Genomic DNA, 26414 nt, shown 5'->3' with positions numbered 1-26414 from the left:
TGACCTGGAAAAAATTAGAAACATTCGTTAAACAATTTTTACATCATTGTTCCAAGTGTTGGCCTGGCCGATCGGTCCTCCGTGCTCCTGCCTTACCGCCTGGATCTTCCTTTCTCAACGTCAAAATGGGGGTGACCTGCAGGAAACACTCCAATATAATCCATTAATTTACCTCTTAATGAGAATCAATACAAACCTTAACCGCTCCACGGTGACTGTTACATCATTAATTATGCATTTAATGACATTCAAAGGTTGTCTCCGAGGCAACGGCTGTATAGAGTTCACACAAGTATTACTCTATTGGCCGACCGGGAGTGATTGACCTCCATTGCTCTAGCATGGCCGATCGGTCGAACCTACTCAGTAGTAACATAAGTCCCCCAAGCCCTAGCAAAAATATTTTTGCGTAGGGTTTTAAAGTTGTTTCCGATCAGTCCAAATTGTCTCCTACCAAGACCCTTAATCGTGTCCTTGACTTTCACAGTGGAGTGAAGGGGTGAAGTCGTAGAGTTATGACTGAAAAAATTAGGCGGGAAAAGTAAAAAATGAACCGTCACATCGCCTAGACCGTCAGATCTTTTTTCATTTGACGCTTTAGATTTGCTTGGCGAATCATTTTTTACCCTCTATAAAGCCCTAAATTTGCCCTAAATTTTCACCCTTTCTCCTCGCCTCCTTTACTTCCCTGTGCATATCTTGTCTTAATCTTGCTTCAAGTAATCATGTCTTTTGATCTCGTCGGTGAAGAGGACAAGGGGTATGCCGATGACAAGGTTGCTACTTCGTCTTCCTCTTCGGGTGTCGCTGCTGGTTAAGGTGCTGTGGCCGTCGACTCCGCTGCATCCTTGGATCCAGGGAATTCTTCCGACCTTCTTGAGGACAACGATGCTCCCGAAGAAGTCGCAATTAATGTGGATTCCGTCGGTGCTTGGGATGGTAAACCCAGAGATTGGCATGTTGTTCCCGGCTATGATTGGGCTCCCCCTTATGGTAAAAATTATTATTATTTCATTAAATACTCATAAAATTGAAATTTTATATAATTTAATGCAATAAAAAAATGTGAATATAACTAAATGAAATACTTAAATATATTTTTAATTTTTAAACTGGAAAAGAATTAAAATTTATTTTGCCTCAAACTTTTATATATTTTAATCATTAAATTTTAAAATTGAAAGAATATATTTTTTTAATTCAATAACATTAATTTTTTTTATTTGTTAAACGATATTCCATATTAATATTTAAGTTAAAATATGTATGTAAATATCTTAACATTAACTTGAATTATGTTTGCACAAAAAAATTTAATGCAATTGGAGTAAAATAAAAATATTAATTTATTTTTGTTCAAAAATATATCATAATTTAAACATGAAAGAATCAAAATTTATGATTGAAAATATATTTATTCTTAATTAAAATAATCTATATACACTTGCACACCTTGCCCATTTTCCACTTTTTTTCCCCACGTATTGTAAAATTATTCCAATTATTTACTAAAAGATTCAAATAAAAGCGCTATTTACTAAAATTATTCAAGTAGCTGTTTCATGATAACTTTTACTTGTCGTCAATATATTTAAACTACTAATAATTTTAATTCTAAATTTTCAGAAAACCTCACAACTCCTTTCTAAAATATAAAAAAAAATATATTTATTAGTGGTTTTAAAAGACAAAATCAAAATATGATCAAATAAATAAATTCACATCAACAATTAGTCAATTTAAGAAAACAAATGAATTTAGTTTTAGAATAAGTACTTCAAAGTACCATGAAAGACCTAAATCGACCATGACTAGATTATTCAGTTTAAAATGATAAAGACAATATAGGTATTTTCTTCCTCGGAGGCGGTTCCAAAATATTCCTTTTTTGTTTCTTTTTCTGTTCACTCCAAATCGCTAGTTACACTTCTCATCCTTCTCAGTTCCACTTCACTCTCTCCCTCTTCATCACTAATCTTTAACCTTTTCCCTTTTTTATTGAATTAATTTCTTACAATTGGGGTTTTCAATTACTATTCTGAATTACGATTCCCTTCACTTTTTCGTTTTTCCCTATTGATTTTAGGGACTTAGGGTTTATGGGTCTCCGAAAGACCCTCGATTCGCGCTAGAAATCTAGGTCTGCTCTGTAGCTTGGGTGACGGTCAGGGCTATCGCACTTTGTCATTCTCGAGCATCAAAAGGAGGTAACTTTATGAACATTGGGATGCATCTGTCGTTTTCGGCATTACCCAAGGTTCTTAGTAAATTTATCAATTTTATTTTCTCCAATCATGACCCATTTGCCTATTTTTAGCGATGATTGCGATTTATTTTTGTTTTTTTCTTTTGTTAAAATTACACCTGTTCCTTTTTCACGCCAAAGGTCAACGAAATCTCCTACGATTGTTCTAAGCTGGAGTTATCAACATAATGTTGTTGGATGTGAATCGTAGTTGTGGGTTTTATATCGCTACTCGTATTCTCCACCTAGCTGAATGGCACCCATTGGAACAACAACGTTGAGTTGGGCTTGAACCTTGAAGTCCTCCTTTCTTCCCTCTTAATTCGGGTAAGAACTTCTAGTGTTTCTTTGATAAAATTATTGATTTTGAAGATGTCATGCGTTATTGTTGTTGGCATAGTGAACTTAACTGTTTTGTTGCTGTTGTAGATTTTAAAACTTTTAGGCTTATAATCAATCATCTTTTGGGTCCAAGCTCCACATGTTCGAAAAGACTCTTTCTTTTGCCTGTGTGATGGGGTGCTGTAGTTGTTTTGGGTTCATCAGGACACCTAACCGTCAAAGACAAAGCTCTAAGCCTGCCATTAACAATAATCTCTACCAGGAGCCTCTGTTGGATGTTGATGACGACATTGAAGATGAAGAGGGCGACCATTTGTATAACGATGAGGTTAATAACACTAGTGGGGATGATGCCGAGGAAGAAACTCGGCCCAAGAAATCAGAAGAAATTTTGAACCTGAGAGTAGAGAATGACATGGTTTGTAGGCAGTTTCCTGTTAAAGATACTCACAAAGTTGTTCGTATGGAGGTAATTGTTGTGTGGGTGTTGCATTATAGATTTTGCTCCAATGGTGATTTGACCTTTTTTTGTGCTGGTTGATCTTGATTATATTTGAATGAAAATTTCACTGTTTTATGTGGTTTATGGTTTCCAGTTACTTCCTCTCTTTTATGATGTGGTGTGTTTATATTATGAGCTGCAATCTAAATTTATTATATTTATTTAATTTAAATGGAAAATGAACTATTATAGATTTTTAATGGAATGCCACATGTCAAAGAGTGTAATTTTTTATATTATACATACAACATTTTCAGTGTTAGACATGAAGTTGTGGCTGAATATTTGAAATGTCTTGGGTTATTATTTTTTTTTAAAGTTATTGTGTTATCTGCTTCGTCACCTGCCATAAGTTCTTGGTTTATTAACCTTGCAAAGAAATTTACATCTCTCACACTTATAATGGCTATTTGAAGATTACTAGTATTGACGAATATATTTTCTCTGTTGTTGTGAATATATTTTCTCTCAGAACTTGGAAGTCATATTGAACTTTTATTTTCAGGATGAAAATGGGAACAAGATGATAAATGAGTATATTCGTGAGTATAAGATTGGTTCTGGTAGCTACGGAAAAGTGGTTAGTATTCATGGTACTTGATTACTTTTCCAGTCTCAATGAAGACAATTTTCCTAAGCCTCTTTCTTACATGCATTACAGGCTCTTTATCGTAGCTCTGTGGATGGAAAGCATTATGCAATCAAGGTAAGGAAAAATTTTGGTGTTGGTAGACAGATTATTCATTACTGTGGGAAACATGACCATACGGACAGTTTTTTTACACTGGGCTTTAACATGTATTGAATGTTCCAATAATTATTAAGATAGTGGTGTTTTTGTCGTTTGTTGAGCTTGAAATCTTTTCAATTGAAGGCCTTCCATAAATCTCATTTACTGAAACTTCGAGTTGCACCCTCAGAAACAGCCATGACTGACGTACTACGAGAGGTATATTTCTTAGTATCTTTGGTTTTCAGTCTAAACTCTGAACTAGAAATATGTTTAAAACATGAATATGTTCAATTTTGGTAAATACATTATATAATTCCCTCATGTATGCCTCTATATGGTTTCACCTCATGGGCCATCTGCTTTTATTTGTGGTTCTCTTTAGACTGTACTTGCAATTTATTTACTTTTAGAAAGTACCCACATTCTTTCTTTGGCAAAATTTGTACATCCCATTTTCTGGAAAATTCCGTTGCATGTTTTCAGCTTATTATGCTTTTGGTTTGGTATTTATGATAAACTATGTTTTCTAAATCTATCTGCTTTAGCTGTTGATGTCCCTATAGTATGTTAAAAGGCCAATATTATTTTTCTTTTTCCAGGTTCTCATTATGAAAATGGTGGAACATCCTAATATAGTCAATCTCATTGAGGTGATTGATGACCCAGAGTCGGATCACTTCTATATGGGTACTGAGGACTAGTTTCTTCCTGGTTTTCTTGTTTAGTGATTTACTAAAAATTATGTGTATTTGAGTTGAAATGAAGATAAATAATACAATTGAAGTCATATGCTTGACTGCTGATTTTTCTCATACAGTACTTGAATACGTAGAAGGCAAATGGGTCTGTGAGGGTACAGGTCCCGCATGTGGCTTAGGTGAAGAGACTGCTAGGAGATACTTGCGTGATATTGTTTCTGGATTAACATATCTTCATGCTCATGTAATATTTCTCTATCTATCATTGTGTGCTTCAAACTAATTAAGTCTCTCTCTCTCTCTAACAGTTTTTTCATATAGCAATATATGATGGTTTTCATGTTACACAACGAAAAGAAATTATAAAATGACACCATTTATCTTAGATGCTCATATCCTTATTTTCAAATATGTTTAAAGTAGTTTGATCAATTTAATGATTTTTTTTTTCTGGAAAAGCAGAACATAGTACATGGGGATATTAAACCGGATAATCTGTTGATTACTCGTCATGGTACTGTGAAGATAGGGGATTTCAGTGTCAGCCAGGCTGTTGAGGTAATGCTATTCCGGTCTCCAAATGCAAATTTGATTACTTAAAATAAACATCAAAGCTGTTGAGTTTACAGGGCATTATTCTTTCTTCAACTGCAACATGTGAAACTTTTCTTTTAGGGGAAACTGAAATAGGATTGCAAATGTGTGAAACTTTAAATGTGATTACAGCAAAGGATGAAAGTTATGTACTCATCAATAGTTGATATAAAGTAATGACTTAATTAAACAAGTTTATCACAAATTGTAATAAAGAAGCTTGCTAGTGTGTCAAAGCATGGGAACTCTTGATTTCCCCTAAGGTGATTAGTTGATCATCAATCATATAATTGATTCTGACCTACTGAGTTTAGATAATGATGTAGAATTTAGGTGGGAAAGAGGTAAAGTTAGAAGAATAACAGAACAGAAAAGACAGAGATAGAAAGAGAGATCAAAGAGTTGTGCAATCATGAGAATGTTTATTCTAATCTTCACATCCGCAGAAATGAAAGAAAATGACGTGAAACAAACACCCTCTGCTCTTTTGTGTTTTAAATAAGGGAATCACAAAAATATCCATCAAAAGCATATAACAAATTAAATAAAGCACAGGGTAAAAAAGGGTATTTTCCAGTGTATAATACAAACTCTTATCGCATTGTGTGACGGTGGCTCTGAAAATTTTCGGTGTAGAATACCAAAAGTGATTTTGGTGGCCATGCTTTTCTAACTCCCCATCACATGGAAAAGTGAAGCAACCATGCCCCCGTTGTGGTTGGAGGCTGCATCACCCCAGTCTGTTGCCATATCCCACTAATGATGAGCATATATAGATAAAAAGCAATGCTTTTCCCCCTAATTCAAACAGACTAATGCTACTATACAGAGGCAGAGTTGGTCCGGCAAAAACCAGCTAATCTTCTATGACTAAGGAAAATACAAAGGAGAAAACATTTAGTATATAAGACAAAACTCTAAATCTGTTCTTAATTGGATCATTCACATCTTATCCTAGTTCATTCTATTCTTCGTTACTTTTTTTACAACAAAATTTATCGGTTAATATTGCAGGATAATAAGGATGAGCTTCGTCGATCACCTGGCACTCCTGTTTTCACTGCACCAGAGTGTATATTAGGTTGCTTTTACTTTTCAAGCCTGCAAGGTTCTTTTGATATTAGTTGAAGTACAGGCTCTCACTGCTGTTGTGTCTGGTTATGTTTGTAGGTCTGACCTATGGTGGTAAAGCTGCCGACACCTGGGCAGTAGGAGTTACTTTATACTGTATGATATTGGGTGAATACCCTTTTCTTGGAGACACACTTCAAGATACATACGACAAAGTAAGAATTACACAGACATATATATGACAAAGCAAGAAAGATGCAAGTTTTTATTTTTATTATAATCACAAGAAAATTGTCCCTTTTCGCAAGTTCGCATATCACAACTTTTTCACCTGATACATGACATTCACGTTGACTGGTGCCTATGTCACAATTTTTTTTTATCAGCGCCTATATTACAAACTTAACATGCTGTGTTTTTTTTTAATCCAGATAGTAAATAATCCTTTGGTACTCCCCAATAATTTGAATCCGCCATTGAAGAACTTGATAGAAGGTTTACTTTCGAAAGGTATGCATAACGTTCTGTATTTATGTCATATCGCATGATTATATTTGCCTTGTTAATGATTAAGGTACATTTGAAATCTGCAGATCCAAGACTAAGGATGACTTTGGGTGATGTTGCGGAAGATAGTTGGATTATCGGAGATGATGGGCCAATTCCCGAGTACCTTTGTTGGTGCAAAAGGAAGAGCTTAGGGATTGAAAACCATGATGAGAGCAAGACCAACTAAAATTAATTTTAGCTTGCATTTATGTACAGTTGAAAACCCTGATTTTTTTTCCCTTAGACTCGTGGTATTTTATGATTTTAGAGAGGCAGTCTTGAAGGAATCTCAAACTTTAAGAAAATGTGGCTCATCTAGGCATGATAAGTAGCAGAGGATAAAAAATGTTTACTTATTTTTTGGTGAAAGAATTTGATGTTCAGAAGTAGAAACTTATGTTTATCTTTGTATACATTGACCATCAACAAGCACAAGGCTTTTTAGGTCCATTTTTTTTGCATAATAGCTACCAATTGAGGAAAATGACTACCCTAACAATTTCCACGGTCTCTAAAGTTTAAGTAAATTTTGTGCTTCAAAGATGCAGAGTAAAATACCTGTTCTGACAACATACTATCAAGAACCGCAATGAGCTAGAACAACTTTATAAATTCTGATTCTGATGTCACGTGGAATAAAGCAGGTATCATGTTCTTATTCTATGTGCTTTTAATGATAAAGGGTGAAAAGCACCAACCCAAAGAAGCATTTGTTGCCCTCGTTGTTATTATTATTTAGACTTTTCCCTCCTCTGCATGTGCCTCATCTTTATACCTCAGAAACAGACAAACTAGGGATACATTTTGGTTTTATATCATAATCAGTTTGCTGGAGCATTGTTTTTTTATACTTGTATTTTGCTTCATGCTCTCTCTTATTGGAGGTATCTCATGTATGTAGGACGCACTCAACCAATTTCATACAATAACTACCATAAATTATATTTTATGTAATCAATCAATTTTTTTTGTCTGGCCCCAGCCTGTGCATGCTAGAAAGTCGTACTGTAAGAGGAAAAGACAGAAAATTGTTTCTGAAGTAAAGTTTGGTTTTAAATTCAAAGGCAAAAGACTATTTTGGTATTATGATGGAAATTTTCCCAGAATATAATGAGTTTCCTTTTCTTCAGCTTCACCATCTTTTTTCATGCATGTTTGTAGAAAACAAACTGGGAATATGGATTTTATTCTTGCTCAATTAAAGGGTAAACTTTTTAGGATAAACTATAGTTTATTCAAATAAAAACATTTTTCATTTTTAAACAAACACTAATATTTTACAAGTATAAATTGATTATTTTAAATATATTTCTGAGGTCAAATATTTTGAAATTAGTTTTACTGAAATATATATTTGTTCCAACCTTATTTCTCCTTATCCTTAGATGTTGTCCATTTTGTTTTGTTACATTAGATGTTCCAAGTGAGTTTAAAGGAGAAAGATACTAAGTTATCTATAATATATGTATGTATTTATGTATTTCCAAAATAATATTTAGATCACATATGTTAATATACATATTTGATCAATTGAAAGTCTTTTTATTCCATCACTACTTATAACAGAGTCTGTTTGGATGATTATTGTAGTTAGTGTACAAGTAAAACATGCGAAGGTAATATAAATAAATTATAAACATCATCGTTATCATGTTCATATATCATCATCATGTATAAAAATAGTAATAAACTCATACTTAGTCATATCTTATGTCATAACTAAATACAAGATATCTTTTCGAAAACTTTAAACCATAATAAACAAGTCTCACTATAGCTTAGTACTTAATATATTGTGAATCCTCTAAACCTTAGTTGACTTCTGTGTTCAATATTAATGTGACAAAAAACATATGTTACCAAGTCAAATGTAACAAGTCTTTTTATTTTCTTACCTCCTACAATCTAGCTTACATGATTAGATCATCACTGAAGCCAAAATATTTCTATCAACATGAATTTTATATTTATCACCACCATTCAAGACATGAATTCATCCCAAGAAGCACAAAACACTCACCAAAAACTACAAGGATTTTGTTAATTACTAATGAAATATTATCAACGATCACACGTTTATCAATAAATTGTAGTTTATCAATATATCTTTTTAATATATGTTACGTTTTAAATTATTGGTGAATATTTCTATTATTAAAGAATTTAAGAATAAAATTTGTTGATATGTTGGTAAATTATAATTATTATTATCGATAAATATTTTTATTGGTAATTTATCGTAACAATTATCATTGTTAGAGTTGTTGAAAATGTTTGTGGACTTGGACAATAAATTTTTCACCTAATTGAGTGAATTATTTTTTTATATTAATGAGAGATAAATAAAAAGAAGTGGAGAAGAGAGGAGAAAGATGAGGAGTAGGAGGTGATTGGGGTTATGTGGATGATTGTTGATGACATTTACTTTGGAGGTGGTTGGGAGTGAAAATAGTGGCTTAAGAAAAGCATAGGTTTGTTGATAATGTGAAGGCTCAACAACGAAGATATAGAAAGATAAATAAGAAGAGAATGAAGCCCAAAAGATGTAAATGATTTGTAGTGGTAGTGGTGGTGGTCGGTGGACAATGAGGAGGAAAAAGATGATGAAATAAGAAAACAGAGGAATAGGAAGAAGATTCAATTAGACATTTTATCGACAAATATTATTAACAAGTATTTATTGACGAATTTGTGGTTATTAATATTTATCAATGGATGTATATATTTGTCGATGAGTTTTACCACTGAATTTTTGTGTGTTAGTAATTTATCGATAGATTTTTACTATTATTAATTAATTATAATTATCAATAATATGTTAGTTTTTGGTATAATATGTTAAATTGTGGTAGTAAAGAGCAAAATATTCATCCAATGTCACTCAACTAGGTTCATTCCATGTATACATGTATATAAGTTGATCTAATTCATCCAAGATTGACCATCAACAATATACATATCATGCATATGCCATGTCATACATCTCATAATTAATCATATTACTTTAATAAGATATAAAATAATTGTACCTTTTACACATCATACCATAAATATATCATTAAGCATATATAAAAGCATACAACACCACATAAAATCACCACCTTCCAACCCAACATAGCTTCATTGAACTTTTCTTACTTAATCAGTTTCTCTACTTTTTCACAAGTAAGCCATTGGTATTTTGCTTGAACAATACTAGAGATGCCAAAAATATTTGTTCTTGTGATTATTTACAACTAAAATTCACTGTAGGTATTTACGAGTAACAAGTAACAGATAATTTAATATTTGTTTATAGTTATACTTTCTATATCCACGAGTATGCATTACCGGTAAAAAATTAAAATTAAAAATTAATTTATATTTTATTAGATTAAATTTAATTAAAATTCAAATCTATTTTATTTAAATTTAATAAAATTAAAATTAGAATTTATTTTACACTTTATCAGTTTAAATTTAATTAAAAATAAAAGTGAATTTATATTTTATTTAACTTACATTATATTTTATATTTTTTTGTAATGTTTTTATATTTTATTTTAAAAATGGATAAATTATATTTTTTAACTATATGCATGTATTTGGATATTTGTGGGTTTTTATATTTTAAACAAGTATATGATCGGTAGCAAAACGAGTAACAGATCAAATTTTCTATTACAGATCGAGCAGCAGATAGAATTGTAAACAAGTAAATAATCTGGTTTTGTGATATGTCAAAAGAGTATGCTAAGGTGGCAAAAATAGTTTTTTAAAGTTTACAAATGTTTAAATGTATTGTGATGACAAAGAGAGAGTTTATAAGTGGATGCCCTAATTAGAATTATAAACAAATTAGGATTGAGATTTTTCTTTTAATTACAATTAAAAATAAATTAAGAGTTAGGATTTCTTTTGTTAATTACTTACTTCTAAAATAAATCCCCTGTCGTTACAATTGAATATGAGAAACCCTAATTTGATCCTCAAACTTTAATTTTCTTTCTCTTAACTGAAAACCCAAATTGAGGGAGAAAGATTTCTATGTTTGGGGCTTGGTGGTAGCGAGGCTCTGGACTTACGATTTATGGTGTGGAAAACTCATGATTCTAGTTGCATGAAGAAGATGACAGTGCTACAATATCGTCAATTCGTGTGGGTTCTTCGTCGTGCATGAATGGTGGTTAGGAGGGGTTCATTTTCCCCTTTCGGTTTGGTTGTTTTCGCAGGGAGGGGAAGCGCGTTCAGGTAGTGCAGGCACAACCTCTTCGCGACGTAGTGGTCATGAAGCGACATCTCCCCAATACAAGGGTTTCTCTTCTCAACGACTTCGCAGCAAGGGTTTCGATTAGGGATTTTGGAGCTTGTTGTTCTCGTGTTTTTATCTCAAATTTGGGGTTTTTGGAACATATGTTATTGGGTTTCTGATTTCTTTTCAGAAAGTTGGTGGCCAAGAAACAGTGGCGAAAGAGACTCCCACTTTTCCCTGTTTTTTGTTCGGCCTTATTGAGAATCATTTTTTCCTTCTTTTTTATTTTTTTTTTGAATTTTTCTGTTCAGAATAGGTGTGCCTGCAGTTGTAAACCTTAAATCTATTAATATTAAGTTTTTTTCCAATTATAAACCCTAATTTCATGTCACTCTCTAAAGTTTTTGAATTAATATCTTTAGACAATGTTAAATTATCATACTCTTTTATTATGTTTGTTCATATTTAACATAATAGGTTCGATTGAGATAAATTTTATCCTGAAGTAAATTGAAATTTTTTTTAGAACTAATTTATATACTAAAAATAAAGACAAATAAAATAATTAAACCAATAAAAAAACTTTGATAAATGAAAAAGTTTTCAAATGTGTGGAATTTATAAACATATAGGTGTGATGGGATGGGTGCGGTAGGTCAAAAGTAGAGCTTGAAGGGACCACATGATACAGTCACTCACTGACTAATCTAGCAGGAGATTACTGTGATGAATGGATGGTGTGCCCTAAACAGCCTGTGTCAGCAACCCTCTCTCAAATCTGCATAAAAACCAATCTCCATTTTCTGACACAGAATGAGAGACACTACCCTGCTACAAAAGAAAGAAAAAATCTTCATAAATTATTCTTCTATTCAATCACATCACATACTCAATAAAGATAAAACCTTTCCTTTCATTCAGTGCAATGCCACTGATATTAGTTACTACCATGTGAATCCATTGATCCAAGAGCCACTCTAAATTAACACCAACTTTTTACTACTTAACTCTTTCTTCTACAAACAATTCAAAAAGTATTACTGATAAACACAGATTAGACTCGGATGTGCATATATGTTTGATACTTCAATTTATCTTGTAACTGTGATTACCTTTTCTCTCGGATAATATGAATTTTGACTACTTAATTACAAGTTCTTATAAAAACAACTTTTTTTTTTGTATTATTTCTAAAAATACTATTTTAGAAAGCAAACATCTTTGTCATTGAAAGTGGCACTGACATTACTTTTGCTTTGACTGTAATCCAGACATAGTCAAAGTGAAAATCAGAAGCAGTTTAATCCTCAGTTATTCACAACTTCCCACAGCAAACAAAAACTGCATCCTAGCTTAGTTTACATTGATCATTAGGCCTCTGTTTATTTTCAGGTATATAGTGTCGACGAGAAAGAAGCGAGAGGTAACGTTTTGGTTGTATTTGTAACATACCAAAATATATATATAGTATAAATTATATTAAAGAGAAGCTACGTGCATGATAAAATAGTATAGTTATCCATCTAAAGTATAAAGTGTCTAAAGTATAAAGTGATATCTTTAAGTCATCCAAAAACAACTATAAATCTAAAACTTTATATACAGACTGAAGACTATTCAAAACTATACACAAAGTTCTACTGAACTAAATCAGCTACTCAGCAGCATCACCTCCATCCAATGCTTGCTCCAGAGAGACATCTTCTTCCGCTGCTCACATCCAAATGATGGTCATCGCAGAAGAAGAACAACAGAACATACAAAATACAAGCATACAACAGGGTAAGCTAGTTTAAACAAAGATTAATCATACATCAATTTATTTAACTTCATACAACCATATTATTTATTCACATCACTTAAACTCTTCACACATAACACCATACTGACTTTGACTGTCCGAACTTAGAATGATTGCCAAGCTATGACGGGTTGTGCACTCGTGGTGGCTTCTACTGCTTTGCAAAGCCATTGCCAATGGGTTTCACCCTACCACACTCACGAGGTTAGTTCGTTATCACTCACCTTGGGCCATACTGGAAGCACCCAAGACTAGGACCTCCTGCTACTCCTCACGACATGGATCAATCCTTTCTACTTGAGAATGAAAGACCATTGGAGTTTCAGGATAACCCCCAATACTAAGCTCCTGCATTCATTCTAAACTTACATGAATCTCAACTAGAGATTTCACTTTGAATCACAACATAGGGCACCACCATGTCTCCTCTCCTTGAGGATCATGGAATTACGTCCATTAACCATACTTGAACTTTATACTTTTGAAATACAACATACATCAATAACCACTGATAATACATGATACAACTTCAACTTACTTCATACAACACTCAATGTTTCATTTAAAACAACATAAGCTCACCAGAGAAATTGAACTAAGACTGAACCCCTCGCATAGCGCACACCTTCGCATAGCGAAACCATAAGCTTCTCGCACAGCGACCAAACTCGCCTTGCGAAAACCTTAGACAGAGACCAACTACTCTTAGCCCCTCGCATAACGACTAAACTTGCTATGCGAATAAACTGTGAAATGTATCAGACCCCAACCCCTCTCATAGCGTCCCAATTCGCTATGCGAGAACCTCAGACACAGACTCAGACTTCCAAATCACTCGCAGAGCGAGACCCACTCGTTGTTCGAATAAAATGAATAATGGTTTCAGACCCCAACCAGTCGCATAACGATTTGATTCGCTATGCGGATTGACAAACAGAGAGCAACCCTCTCACTTCACTCGCACAACGCACCCATTCGGTATGCGAGTGCCTTGGCAGAGAGCACCTCGCCAAGGTGACTCGCTATGCGAATCCATTCGCACAACGAGTCTGCATAATCTGCAGAACGAAATTCTACAAAATTATGCAACTCAACCCCTCATTACCAATTCCACTCAACTTTGCCAACTTTTAACACTCCTAAATCGTTGTATATACTTAATTAAACTTGACTAAATGATTCTAGACCTTCCTAACCTCAATCTAAAGTGTTTATGCACCAAATCCCACTCTAAAACCTCAATTTCATCAACTTAGAGACCCAGAACCAATTTTACCACTTTGAACTTGCTTTTGACCATTTTGATGACTAAAACCAGTCACATATGACTTATCTAAGCTACTCCAACAGACCAAAACAGCACTTGACCCCTAATACTCAAATTCACTACCTCACTTCCTCTAAATTACACTAAACAAGCTCAATTCACCTCACATTTTACTTAATCACCACAATAATAGATTTCACACTTGAATATATCCAATTACAGCAGCACACAACATCCAATTCATTTCATAATCATCATTCCACAGTTTTCACAATTTAACATTTCAAGAACATACACTTACAAGCTGAAATTTCAACCAAACAGTACTGTAACACATAATTTATCACAAACAGTACAAACAAATAACTGAAACACAACCTAGCTTCCCTTACCTCAGAGATAAACAACCCAAAACACAGAAACGCTCCAACCGTACCTTGCACTGCAACGAAACTCAACAGAAACCTACAACTCATCAATTGGTAATAGAGAACAACACTTAGAAACTAATTTGAGCTAGAAAATGGAAAGAATAACTGTTAACCACATGCAATACAGAATCATTGCATGCTCACAATCCAGTGAAGAACAGATAACAGCGGAAATCACTTACCAGCTGAAGAACACGAAATTGATCGATCCAAAACAAAGCCCTCAACGCCAGGATCGCCTAGGCACCTCCTGATTGTCGAATAGATAACTCAGCAGAGAGAAATTTTAGAGAAAAGTCAGAGAACTCTGAGAAATAGAGTTCTAGAGAGATGAAGTGTTCTTAGAATAATAAGAAGTGTTTATAAAATTCAATTTATATTATAAGATTGTTTTAAAGTAAAATAATCTATCTCATTTAATACACCTATCTGCTTTATAACACATTTTTCAGGTTTTTACAGTATTACTTCAAGAAATGATCAGTGTTGTGTTGGTTTTTTTTTAAGTGATTTGAAAATAATTGAAAGTGAATTTAAAATTAAAGTTTTGAAATTTCTTTTAGAAAATTAATAAAATATTTTTAATTGTAAAAGTAATATAAAATAATATTTATTAATAATATATATTTATTGATAAAAAAATATAAGTAATAAAAAAATTAAAATTAATTAAATTAAAATAAAATTGTATTTAAAAAATAAAATATTAAAATAAAATAAAAAATAAAATAAAATAAAATTGTCATAAAATCGATTAAGGAGACGTGACATCGGTTACTTCTGCATGTGGAATTAGTTACTCCAAGCACATAACTGGTTACTAGTTTTTATAGAACATTTGATAGAATCAATTCCACCTCATTTTGAAATCGGTTACCTTTTCACTAAATTCCTTCATCTTACCTCCATTCTCATCATAAACCTCCGTCTTCATCATGAACATCCAGTTCTTGACACTGTAACTTCAGGCTCCACTATATTTCGATGATAACAGTCACCTTCAGTAATTACCCTTAAATCTTATGCTATCATGGAAAAAACAGTGCATCCCACAAATCATTGTGCATCGTTCCTTCTTAATTCAAATAAAATCGTAAATCCGTCATTTCATGAGTAGTTATTTCGTTCAAGCGGACAAAAGTGTTAAAAGGGTGTGTTTACTTGCATGAAGTTATTGTTAGTGATGGACGAGAATGAACGAGAAAGTGACATATGTGTTACGTAGATAATATATATGTATGTATATATGTATATATATATATATATGTATGTATATAAAATGAACTTTTGTTTTTGGAAGTAAAATGGTTGCAGACAATAACTACATGTCACAGAGTGGCTTATCTTGGTGTGTTGGAATAAGTGCAGATAAGCATTTGACATGGACGAGAGAGGAACTAAGGGACAAGACATTGAACCAAAAACATACATTATATTTTTCAGAAACTCTTTCATTATTTCAGTGTTTATAATATGTAATGTAATGTTCTATATATTATTATAACTCTACGTAGAAGCTGAGATTAATGTACGAGTTCATTTAAACTTATTAGTGAACAAAGGTTTAAGTTTCTGCTAAGTATTTATATATATTTTACACTTTGAATAAACTTGTTTTCAGACAGAAAGAAAACTACGTACACATCTTTGGATAGTGTTTTGTGTGCAAGTTTATTTATATGTTTGTTTCTGTGTTTCTGGGATAATGTAATATAGTTTATGTGATTTGAAATGGTTACAAAAACAATCAATTTTTTTTAAAAAAACAAAATCATATTTTAGACAGTGGTTCTGGTAAAAATCGAGGTAAAAAATAGTCTGTTGTCTTGGTTCTTGATCCAACCGAGACAATAAACCCATTTTTTCTTTTTACTTTACACCTTCGGGTTTTTTAAATTGAGACAAAATCATAACCTTTTTGCCTCGGTTTTTGAACAGAGGTCAAAAGTCTCAATTTTTTACCTCGTCTGAATATATCTTGATTCTGCAACCGCTGTTATAAAGCTAAAACAACCGAGGCAAATATCCTTTCGTTGCGCTAGTGTATAAGGAATTCGGTCTCTCCCCGATAATACTCAAATCAAGCCCAATAGTCCGAGATTAGTAATGTTATATTCAAATAAGTGATAAATTATTCAAATACAACCTAGTTGCCCGACATCAACCTGACAACACGCCTGATAGTCTGACATGAGTCTATTTTAGCCCGATAGCTCGATAGGTCAAGTTATAAAATTCAATCTATTCTTAAACATAAAGACCAACTCGACCCAACCTATTTTTGGCATACAAAAGACAAATAAGAGGTTAATCCATTTTACTACCACTATCCACCATTATATTTATAAATCTATATTTAAAAAAGCATAAAAGAATATTCAATATTTGAAAAAAAAAAGTAAGAATTTAAAGAAAATGGTGATATCTTTTCATTTAGTCTTTTATTATTGCTTAACTTCTTTAATATTTACATTTTTTTTTAAATTACTCTTTCTTTAACTCATAATAAATCAATAATTATTTAACAAATAATACCAACAATTCCTCATCATATAAGTTACAAGTTATGTATTATAGACTATTCCATATCAGTAAATTTACCCTGTTTATTTCACTTAAGAAAATGTTAAATCTTCTTAGTAGTTGAATTTAATTGATGCGATGTCATGTTCCATCATATAAATGTCTATTATATTACTCTAATTATATGGGACATAGTTAATACATGTTAATCAATAATAATTGATCTCATTGTTTAGAGAGAGAAAAATAGAGATAGTTTAATTTTATGGGCAGAGAGAATGGTTAATGCAACAATAATGTTAAAAAGATTGTACAAAAAAATATTTTAAATAATTTAATATTAGGGTTTTTCTTTATTTAAATTTGTTTAAGTTTTATTCTAAAGCTTTTAATTAATGTAACTTTCAAAATTCAAAATAACTAAGTAAAATCAACCTATAAATCTTTCTTAAAAATTATTTATCACATTTAGAATATTAAAACAACATTATGAATAAACTACACAATTACTAAATAGTTGAGACTTTTATCATGTTAACTAATATTAATGTATTTACGAAATTTATTTGATGAAAATATGATTCAATTTTCTTAATTTTATTTGGTAAATAGTAAGTTTAGAATAAAAGAAAAAGAGAGAGTATATTTATAGTAAAAAACTTTTAAGTTTGTTAATTTAATTTAAATTTAGTTAATTGTTGAGATGATTAAATGTATCTCTCAGTAATTATCACACTTTATTAAAAGAAAATTGACATTGATATCTTTATTTTTTATTTATAAATTTAAAATCCTTATTAATTACTTTATGATTAATTACATATTAATATAAATTTGTTCTTTGATAAACAGGTATAATTTTTTTAAATAAAAATTCAATTATCTCAATCATTATTAATAAAGTTTAAATAAAAATAATAAAATTAAACTTTTTATACTAAAAATAAATATATATTTTATTATAGTAAAAATACAAAATTCTTCTACCCATTTTTATTCATGATGCCTATGAACATTTGTGTGCATTTCAATTATATATTTTTTTCAAAAAAGTTTATTATTATTATCATAGAAACACTCTTTTACTACACACATATCACCTGCTTCAAACTAGTGATTTATATTTAAATAAATGTTAAATAACTCCAAAACTAAATTGATATCTTGAAATAATTCTCTGTGTTTATACCTGATATTTAATAAATATATTATTTTGATTCTATCAGTAAGTCAAAATTAACCTTAGAAAAAATATTCCTGCACACCAAAACACAACACAACATCTGAATAAACTGACTCCAACCCAACAGAAGAGAACATACAACTTACACTGAAATATAGGAAAGTTTTTATTGCTATATGGTAATTCAGGTCCAACTAATTTTTGGACTATCTTTATTTTTTTATGAATTTTTACAAAATATAGTTACATGTTATATTAAATTGACAAAAATTAACAAATCTGAAAAAGAAAAATAAGAATAATTTATAGATAAATGCAGCAAAGCATTGAGGATATTTTATTGGATTTCTTAATATTATAATTTTTGTTTTTATATTATTTTAATTTATTTGTTACTATTTTTAATTTTATATGTAACAACTTATAATTTTAATTTTAGTAAGACAGAAAAAAAAACTAAATAAGTATAAAACATATATTAGATAAAGTCCATAAATACAATATAAAAGTAAAAAAATGAGACGAATTTAATAATTTATATTAAATCATTTTGTTTATATAGAAAATAAAAAAATTAAAAAAAATTAACAACATCCATTAAACTATTTTATCTATATATTAATTAAAAATATAAAAAAATATTAAATGACTTAATTAAATAAATATAATAAAAAATATTAAACAGATTTTCCAATAGATATTTGACTAATTTACTCATACGTTAATTAGATTAATATATAAAAAACATTATAAAATATACTTATAAATTTTTTCATGTTAATTATATTCAAAATTTAATTATAAATTTAAAAATATTATTATTTTTATTAAATATATTTTAATATAGTATATATTTAAATGTATTTTAATATAATATATATTTACTAACAATGAAAACAGCCAAGAGGTAGATACAAGTTTAAAACTATTAAATTGACAAATATTAACAAAACTAAAAAAGAAAATGAAAATGTAAGAATAATTTATCGATAAATGCAGCAAAGCAAGCAGCAATTGAGGAGATTTTATTGGTAACAGGGTGGCATATTATTATATGGTTAGTGTTAGGAGCAAGTACTGTTTCTGTCCCAACTTGTAAGTTATCTAAACACATCTTTCACCCTTTCTTCCTGTCGCCGGTTTCCGGCAAAATATGTTTGACGGCGCGTGAATTCCGTCGAATCATGCGGCGTACCCGAGATCCGGTCCTTCCCCCCACTTGCAGGTACACCCACTTTATGCTCTCTCTCTCATTCCCCACTCTAGAAATTCATCCATTTCTTTTTCCTTCCTTTTTATTTTGGATCCAAATGGTACCTGCTTGAATTGGATCAGAGCACACCCTTTATCTCAAAATTTGATTTTTTTTTTCTGGGAGTTTGTGTTTTGTCTCTGCATGCAAGTTTGTTCCATTTTATATTTGTTCATATGAATTTGCAGATGATTCTGTCTCTGAAGTCGGAAAACAGATAACCTGATTTTCTGGTATTGCGAGAATCTCAAATCTTTGTTGCCACAACTCTATTTACTGTTTTCTCTCTTTTATCTGAGGTTATGGTATTCCAGTTAATGTACCAAATGGGTTTAAGACCTGTAAAGGGATGATTATAAGATGGTTACAGATTTTAATTGAAATTCATAGATTTGATGGAAAGAATACAGAGATGGAGTTTGGTAGCATGTACTTTGTGGCTGTGGGTTGCATATGAAGGGGCTGTGAAGATTTTTGTAGGGGTTAGCTGCTGAAGGTTTGTTGACATGATAAAGAAAATACGTTTGGCTTGTTCCTTGAAGGAGGATGAAGAGAAAGGGAATAATAGCTTTGTGGAATTGGATACAAGGGTAGGAGGTAATGATGGTTTTCCTAGAATTGGACCAAATGATTCGCTTCTCCCTGGTCTTTTTGATGATGTTGCGCTAAACTGTCTTGCTTGGGTTAGTAGATCTGATTATGCTTCACTAGCGTGTATAAATAAAAGGTACAACATGTTGATTAAGAGTGGATATCTATCCGGGTTGAGGAAGAAGTTGGGGATTGTGGAGCTAGAGCATTTGGTTTATTTGGTTTGTGATCCAAGAGGGTGGGAGGCATTTGACCCCAAGAGAAATAGATGGATAACATTACCTAAAATACCTTGTGATGAGTGTTTTAATCATGCAGACAAGGAGTCCTTGGCTGTGGGGAGTGAATTGTTGGTGTTTGGTCGGGAATTGATGGATTTTGCCATTTGGAAGTTCAGCTTGATTTGCCGTGGTTGGGTGAAGTGTCAGGAGATGAACCGTCCTCGGTGCTTGTTCGCATCTGGCAGTCTTGGTTCAATTGCTATTGTTGCTGGTGGAAGTGATAAATATGGAAATGTTCTTGAATCTGCTGAGTTGTATGACTCTTCTTCAGGTACATGGGAACTGTTGCCGAACATGCACACACCACGTAGATTGTGCTCTGGTTTTTTCATGGATGACAAGTTCTATGTGATCGGTGGCATGTCAAGTCCTACTGTTTCATTGACTTGTGGGGAGGAGTATGATCTGAAGACAAGAAACTGGCGGAAAATAGAGGGTATGTATCCATATGTTAATGGGGCTGCTCAGGCTCCTCCACTTGTGGCAGTTGTGGATAATGAGTTATACGCAGTTGAGCATCTTACCAACATGGTGAAGAAATATGACAAGGAAAATAACAGTTGGAGTGAATTGGGAAGACTTCCAGTTCGGGCCGATTCTTCAAATGGATGGGGCCTGGCTTTCAAGGCTTGTGCAGAGAAGCTTCTGGTTGTGGGTGGGCAAAGGGGTCCAGAAGGTGAAGCTGTTGTACTGAATTCATGGTGTCCTAGGACAGGGGTCAGGAGTGGAACCATAGATTGGCAAGTACTTGGTGTTAAGGAGCATGTTGGGGTGTTTGTTTACAATTGTGCTGTTATGGGATGGTCTGGTGAGATGCTTCTTGATTGACTCGACACAAGATTTGCTGGTATCTACAATCTGACTTAGCTTTGAGGGGTGCTTCCTAGTTCATTCATCTCATTTACTAAGCTAATTGTCTGAGAATTGGGGTTTCTACTTTTGACATCTTAAAATTTGGATGCGTTTCTCCCTTTCATGATCCACAATTTTTATTTGCTTTCAACATTACTTAGTAGGCTTACACAGATATGTTCTGGTATCCTTTTCTTATCCAACTATGTAAACCAATAAATCATAGTTTTATTTTTTAATACTTCAATGCTCATTCTTTGCTTTAGTGTATTGTTATATCTCTCCAAATTTATGTCCTGTGTGTATGCTCAGTGGAACAGTGTTTGAAGGAGGTACTCTAGAGTCTGAAACTAAGCTTCCATGGGTTGTGGAACTGATTTTTCTGATGAAGACTGCATCTCATATTAGGTCAATAATATTAGATAGCCGCCAAAAGAAAATGAGGTCCCCTCAGTTCTATGATTTCATTTTACGCATTGTCGACAGTTCCAGCTGTATTTCCTTCATTGAGGCACTGTTTTCATCTTCCTTTATCTGTTTAGTTATACAACTTGAACTAGAAATGATTCTCCTCATTAATAAGCAGGTTTAAGTGGGAGACTGGGACCATCCTTTATTACCTTGATTAACTAAATTAAAATTCATGGCAGAAGGTTCAGTGCAATGGCCACTATTCATTGAGTTATAATAATTTATAGTTCACTCATGCTTGGGCCGAGCTGTAAAAAATATACCCTCTTGTTCCCTCATAAAAGGGAAAAGTTTTTATAAATATCTCATAATTATATTATATTCACTATTTGGGATCACAGTGCGTGATTATCGGTTTGATGTGTACCTGTTTTGTGCTCATCCTTTTCCTATTTTTACTACCTTGACCTTAGCTAATTATGTTAGCCATGTTGTTGGGAATACATTGGTGTGTGTTCCCAACAAGTGATTTTGGAATCCTTTTGTACTACATGTCGGTGCTTATATTCCTTAGAAACTAGAATTATATTTCTATCTACCAATTAGGTGAAAGGGGATTGGATAACAATCTTTCAATTTTCTAGGACTTCAAATGAAAAACAATTCTGAAGGAGAATAAATATTTTTTTTCACAAGTTTAACTTAACTGTTTTAAATGCTTAATTCTTGTATTTACATGGTTCTTTAACCTGCTGTATGTTTTTAAAACGGCTTGAAATTCTGATTCATTTCCTTTTGCCTTTTCATCTAAACACAATGTAAAACGTCACGTAGTTTCAAAGAAAACGCCTGAAGAAAATTCAGAGTCTAGATTTTCTGCTGGGTTTTTTTTAGTGTTGCTCTATTAAACATTAAAAATACACTGAATGATGTTGGTATATTAAAATCTTTTTTAATATATTTTGAAACATCAAAATCAGTGTCCATAAGTATATTTTAAAAGCATATCAGAAGAAGAATTCAAAGAATCCAAATTCAGGAAATTCACAATAGCATGTTCAAAATATATTCTTTTTTGCTTGATGGAGTAGAACCACTGCTACTGCTTAGTGGCCATTTCTTTTGTTGTTTGTTTCTTTTCAAGTTGGAGATTTTTTCCAAAAGAAAGTCACATGCGTATCATAGACTCAACCAATATTTTCCATCGGATAAAATCACCATTACTTCAGTTCTTAAAAAGCATGTTGTTAGTTGAAAACTAGGCTTCATTAACAGTTTAACTCCCCAAAAAAATTGTGTCTGGTACAACTCTGGCAGCACAGAGGAGGGGATTTCAATAAAAATAAAATTGTTAACCATGTAACATATCTATATGATGCACGGCAACCAAAACTAGTCGAAGTTCAAATCATGCTCAGAAAGAAGGAAATATCAGCTCCTGCAGATATTTTAAAATGTAGAAGAACAAACATGGAATGGAGTCAAATTATTCTATCAAGTTGAGTTTGAAGAGTCTCAAGAGTTAGAAAGCCCGAAAAGTACCACTCTTAGTTCATGCAAAATGCTTGACAAGAGCAGCAAGAAAACAGTCTGCAGAAAATTTTGAACTGACATAGCACCATAAACCTCCAAAGAAGCCTCCTCCATTCCATTGGTAACCTCTTTTGGTATTAGAGGACAATCAACTGAGTTGAAGGAGACACATAAGGTTTGAGAGCATCAACATACCATATGGTCATATCACGTTGCGTTTCTCTAATGCTGGCCTTGACATCAGGTGATCTTTGCACATGCATTGAAGCCAAGGGATCCACAACAATCCTGTTGAGATTTGGTGCCTTTTTAAATATGCTGATCAGCAACTCAATTTGACAGGAGTCTCTTCTGTACCCAGACACTTCCAGCTCCCTCAGGTTTGGATACTCATGCTTCAGATTGGCCTTCCACCCCTCATCCAATTCCCAGATAGTGGTCCTCATGAACTGCCAAATCACAGAAACAAACACATATTTAACTGTGATTGACATCAACATCTGAGATCAGCATTCACATAGATGCTACAATAACATGTTGGATGAACATGTTGTAGATCTTGCATGTTTGTTTAATATACGCTCTTTGATTTAAATTTGGAATTGTTTAGTTAAGGTTGTGAAAATGCTGCGTTTTTAATTCAAACCTCAGAATGTGTCTGTGTGAGTTGTAATTTTGTGACATGGACAACAGCACATAAATAAATGGTACTTATTGAGAGATATTTTGTCACTCTTTACCTTAATCTTAAGCACAGCTATTGAAGGGAATGCACTCAGTAATGAAACAGTACGACTAAGTTCCCCTCCACACCTGTGACGAATTCGTAGTTCCAGGTTCTTCACATTACTTAACACAGGAAGATTTTCAAGAACTCCCTGAAAGTGGATCATGTCATGAAACATAAAAGAAAATGACTCATCAAAGGAAAGAAAGTAAAAATGCTATAATCACTGACCCCATAAAGTATAAACAGTTCCAATTTCAGAACTTGAACCTGCGAAAGTACTGCATAAAGTTCAACATCTTGCATGTTCGATAGCAGGTAATTACAACATTTTCCTCCAAAGGAGGCTTCCACAAGGTTTGGAACATTTTCAAAGTTAAAATTTCCATAATCTCCAGTGTACGTAAATGTCATGAGATTTTCAGCACAGATATCAAGATGCAAAATATGGCATTCAACCAATTCCAAATGCTTCAACCTCAGTCCTTGACCCTTAACTTTCAAGCTCTCAACGGTTTTTGATCCTCTGACACATAATGTTTCAAGCACTGGACAAGATGCTAGAAAACTCTCAATGATCTCAGCACTCACGTCCACAGAAGCCAAACGCAGGACTCTCAGTGCCCTCATTTCAAAACTCTTTGACAACACATTTCGAATGTTCTCACTTATTTCAATGAATGGTTCCATGAAATTGTATGAAAAGTCCAGGTCCAAGGTTTCAACATTCTTCTCTGCAGCAAACTTCATCCACTCAGTCACCTTCCAAGGGTTGCCCAAATCCATGCAGATTCTGAGTCCATGCATGGAGTGGCATTTCAGCGATTTCATCACATGTTGCAAACGGCTCATGAAGCTCTCCCACTCACGAATAAAAACTTTGCACTTGGTCAAAAGTCCAACAGGCTCATGGCGCAAGAGAAGAGTCCTGAGAGAATTATCAAAGTCCAAGTCCCCAGAGAAATAGGTCCATTGATATCTCCATGTAGTTGACAACACGCTAGTTCTAGCAGCTTCTTTCAATGTCAACCGAGACAGAACATTTGCAAGGATCTCATTTGGCATGGTACTTATGATGTCCCTCTTCTCAATTCTGTTCCATGTCACCATTTTCCTTACTTCTTGTGCAATTATCTTCCCCTGAGCCATTTTCTCCCTTGACAAAAGTCAAACTATCTTATTATAAGAAACTTGTCATAAACAACTAGTATGAGATTTCTATAATGAAACTATAGTGATTGTTAATAGTTCAGGATAAACATGCAATTAATTCGTTTTCAAATACAGATTTATTTTAAAACATATATTTTTATTTTATATATACTTATTAAATACTTGTTTTTGTTTTATATCTATTTTCTATATCCTATAAACCTATAGTTTTTGTTCTCTTTTCCAATCTATTTGACAATATTCAGAGGTGTACTAGGTTGATAGACAAAACAAATAGAAAAGAAAAAATATATACGAACATAAACGAACAAAGTGATTTTATAGGCATTGTGATGTGATAGAAAAAAAAAAGTAAAAATTAATTATAATACTTTTTTTTTATCAGAAAAAAAAAAGAATGAGTAATATAAATATAAGAACATTTGGTGTTTTCTAATCCATATATCACAAAATAAAATAAAAACAAAAACATATAATTAAAAGAAAAAAATCACATTGAAAACTTAATAAACTTCCAGTAAAAGTCTCCCAAAATCACATTGAAAACTTAATAAACTTCCAAGGTAATTGCATAAATCAAAATAAATAAATAAATAAATAATAACCTAAATATAATGTTTTAAGATTATTTGTTGTACATGTAAAATATTTATTAGTTTTACTAATGATTAATCTCTATCACAAAATTTAGTTTAACAATAGTTGTAATAGGGTTTCCTTTTTCATCTAATTCATAAAATTCAAATTCAAGATTTTACTTGAATTACGCAAAATAAAATCTCAAGCAATATTTTTAATGTGCTAAATTACTTCCACACAGCCAAATAAATAATTAAACCCTGTTATTCTTCCAAATTGATGAAAAAAAAAGATATTTTTAGTAATCCTTGCCCACATGTTTCTTTAGCTACTTATGAACAATGTGAAAATAAAAACAGAAAAGAAATAACATTTATGAAAACTGTCAATTCATCTTACATAAAAAAAACAGTAAAAGATATTAAGATGGAAGTGAAATCCTAAGAAGTTACAAATAACTGTTAACATTAGTTTTTACCAAGTGAGTTGAGTTAATTTTTTTGAAAAGTTCATTGATATATAGGTGGAATATGAATTCCTATGTACGAAATTTTTTTGTTAGAATAAGGTTATTAATTTCAATCAATTTTTTTTCCATAGATTAAGGAAAAATCTATGACGATGTTTATAAAAGCAAAGAAAAGACTAAGGAATGCATGAAAGAGGAAACATACCTGTGAAGAGTTGGTACAGAAGAGAAAATTGAAATGAGCAAGAACAAAGAAGCTCTGTCTTTTTTTTATTACAGAACAGGTTGATAACAAGACACAGACTCAACTATTTGTATTTGACCTGTTGTATTAATTATTTTTGCACAATTATTTAATTTAAAAGTTAATTGTTGT

General features: G+C 32.2%; 3 protein-coding genes across 6 annotated transcripts; 2 read left to right on the top strand and 1 right to left on the bottom strand.

The window, feature by feature from the left end:
• Positions 1–1829: 1829 nt before the first annotated feature.
• LOC108340775 (serine/threonine-protein kinase GRIK1) lies at positions 1830–7184 on the top strand. Of its 4 annotated transcripts, XM_017578348.2 has the most exons (14): positions 1830–1848; positions 2087–2207; positions 2387–2572; positions 2675–3056; positions 3595–3669; positions 3751–3795; positions 3964–4038; positions 4422–4509; positions 4640–4764; positions 4983–5078; positions 6129–6195; positions 6285–6400; positions 6617–6695; positions 6779–7184. In XM_017578348.2, the coding sequence occupies exons 4-14, from the start codon at positions 2727–2729 to the stop codon at positions 6919–6921; spliced, it is 1239 nt and encodes a 412-aa protein (XP_017433837.1). In that variant the 5' UTR covers positions 1830–1848; positions 2087–2207; positions 2387–2572; positions 2675–2726; the 3' UTR covers positions 6922–7184. The 4 variants fall into 4 exon arrangements, with proteins under 4 accessions (XP_017433837.1, XP_052734277.1, XP_052734276.1 ...); XM_052878316.1 differs by lacking the exon at positions 1830–1848 and having other exon boundaries at positions 1860–2207; XM_017578349.2 differs by lacking the exon at positions 1830–1848 and having other exon boundaries at positions 1860–2257.
• A 12009-nt stretch (positions 7185–19193) lies between these two features.
• On the top strand, positions 19194–21411 carry LOC108338827 (F-box/kelch-repeat protein At5g60570). Its single transcript, XM_017575864.1, has 2 exons — positions 19194–19395; positions 19611–21411. The coding sequence occupies exon 2, from the start codon at positions 19929–19931 to the stop codon at positions 21120–21122; it is 1194 nt and encodes a 397-aa protein (XP_017431353.1). The 5' UTR covers positions 19194–19395; positions 19611–19928; the 3' UTR covers positions 21123–21411.
• Positions 21412–23227: 1816 nt separating this feature from the next.
• On the bottom strand, positions 23228–24966 carry LOC108339438 (F-box/FBD/LRR-repeat protein At1g13570). Its single transcript, XM_017576566.1, has 3 exons — positions 24049–24966; positions 23831–23968; positions 23228–23539 (listed from the first exon to the last, which is right to left on the bottom strand). The coding sequence occupies exons 1-3, from the start codon at positions 24964–24966 to the stop codon at positions 23228–23230; spliced, it is 1368 nt and encodes a 455-aa protein (XP_017432055.1).
• Between the last annotated feature and the right edge of the window lie 1448 nt (positions 24967–26414).

This window comes from Vigna angularis, chromosome 5, assembly GCF_016808095.1.
Source record: "Vigna angularis cultivar LongXiaoDou No.4 chromosome 5, ASM1680809v1, whole genome shotgun sequence".
Classification (NCBI taxonomy): domain Eukaryota; kingdom Viridiplantae; phylum Streptophyta; class Magnoliopsida; order Fabales; family Fabaceae; genus Vigna; species Vigna angularis.
Note: the sequence above shows the minus strand (reverse complement) of the source record. Positions and strands in the feature narration are given on the sequence as shown.

What these genes read in the sequence shown, in the direction of transcription:
- LOC108340775 (XM_017578348.2), top strand. Translation starts at nt 2,727, where the DNA reads ATGTTCGAAAAGACTCTTTCTTTTGCCTGTGTGATGGGGTGCTGTAGT. An exon ending in CTGGTAGCTACGGAAAAGTG is followed by an intron (nt 3,670 to 3,750) that starts GTTAGTATTCAT and finishes CATGCATTACAG; the next exon opens with GCTCTTTATCGTAGCTCTGT. An exon ending in AGAAGGTTTACTTTCGAAAG is followed by an intron (nt 6,696 to 6,778) that starts GTATGCATAACG and finishes TGAAATCTGCAG; the next exon opens with ATCCAAGACTAAGGATGACT.
- LOC108338827 (XM_017575864.1), top strand. Translation starts at nt 19,929, where the DNA reads ATGATAAAGAAAATACGTTTGGCTTGTTCCTTGAAGGAGGATGAAGAG.
- LOC108339438 (XM_017576566.1), bottom strand. Translation starts at nt 24,966, where the DNA reads ATGGCTCAGGGGAAGATAATTGCACAAGAAGTAAGGAAAATGGTGACA. An exon ending in AACTGTTTATACTTTATGGG is followed by an intron (nt 23,969 to 24,048) that starts GTCAGTGATTAT and finishes ATCCACTTTCAG; the next exon opens with GGAGTTCTTGAAAATCTTCC. An exon ending in TAGCTGTGCTTAAGATTAAG is followed by an intron (nt 23,540 to 23,830) that starts GTAAAGAGTGAC and finishes GTGATTTGGCAG; the next exon opens with TTCATGAGGACCACTATCTG.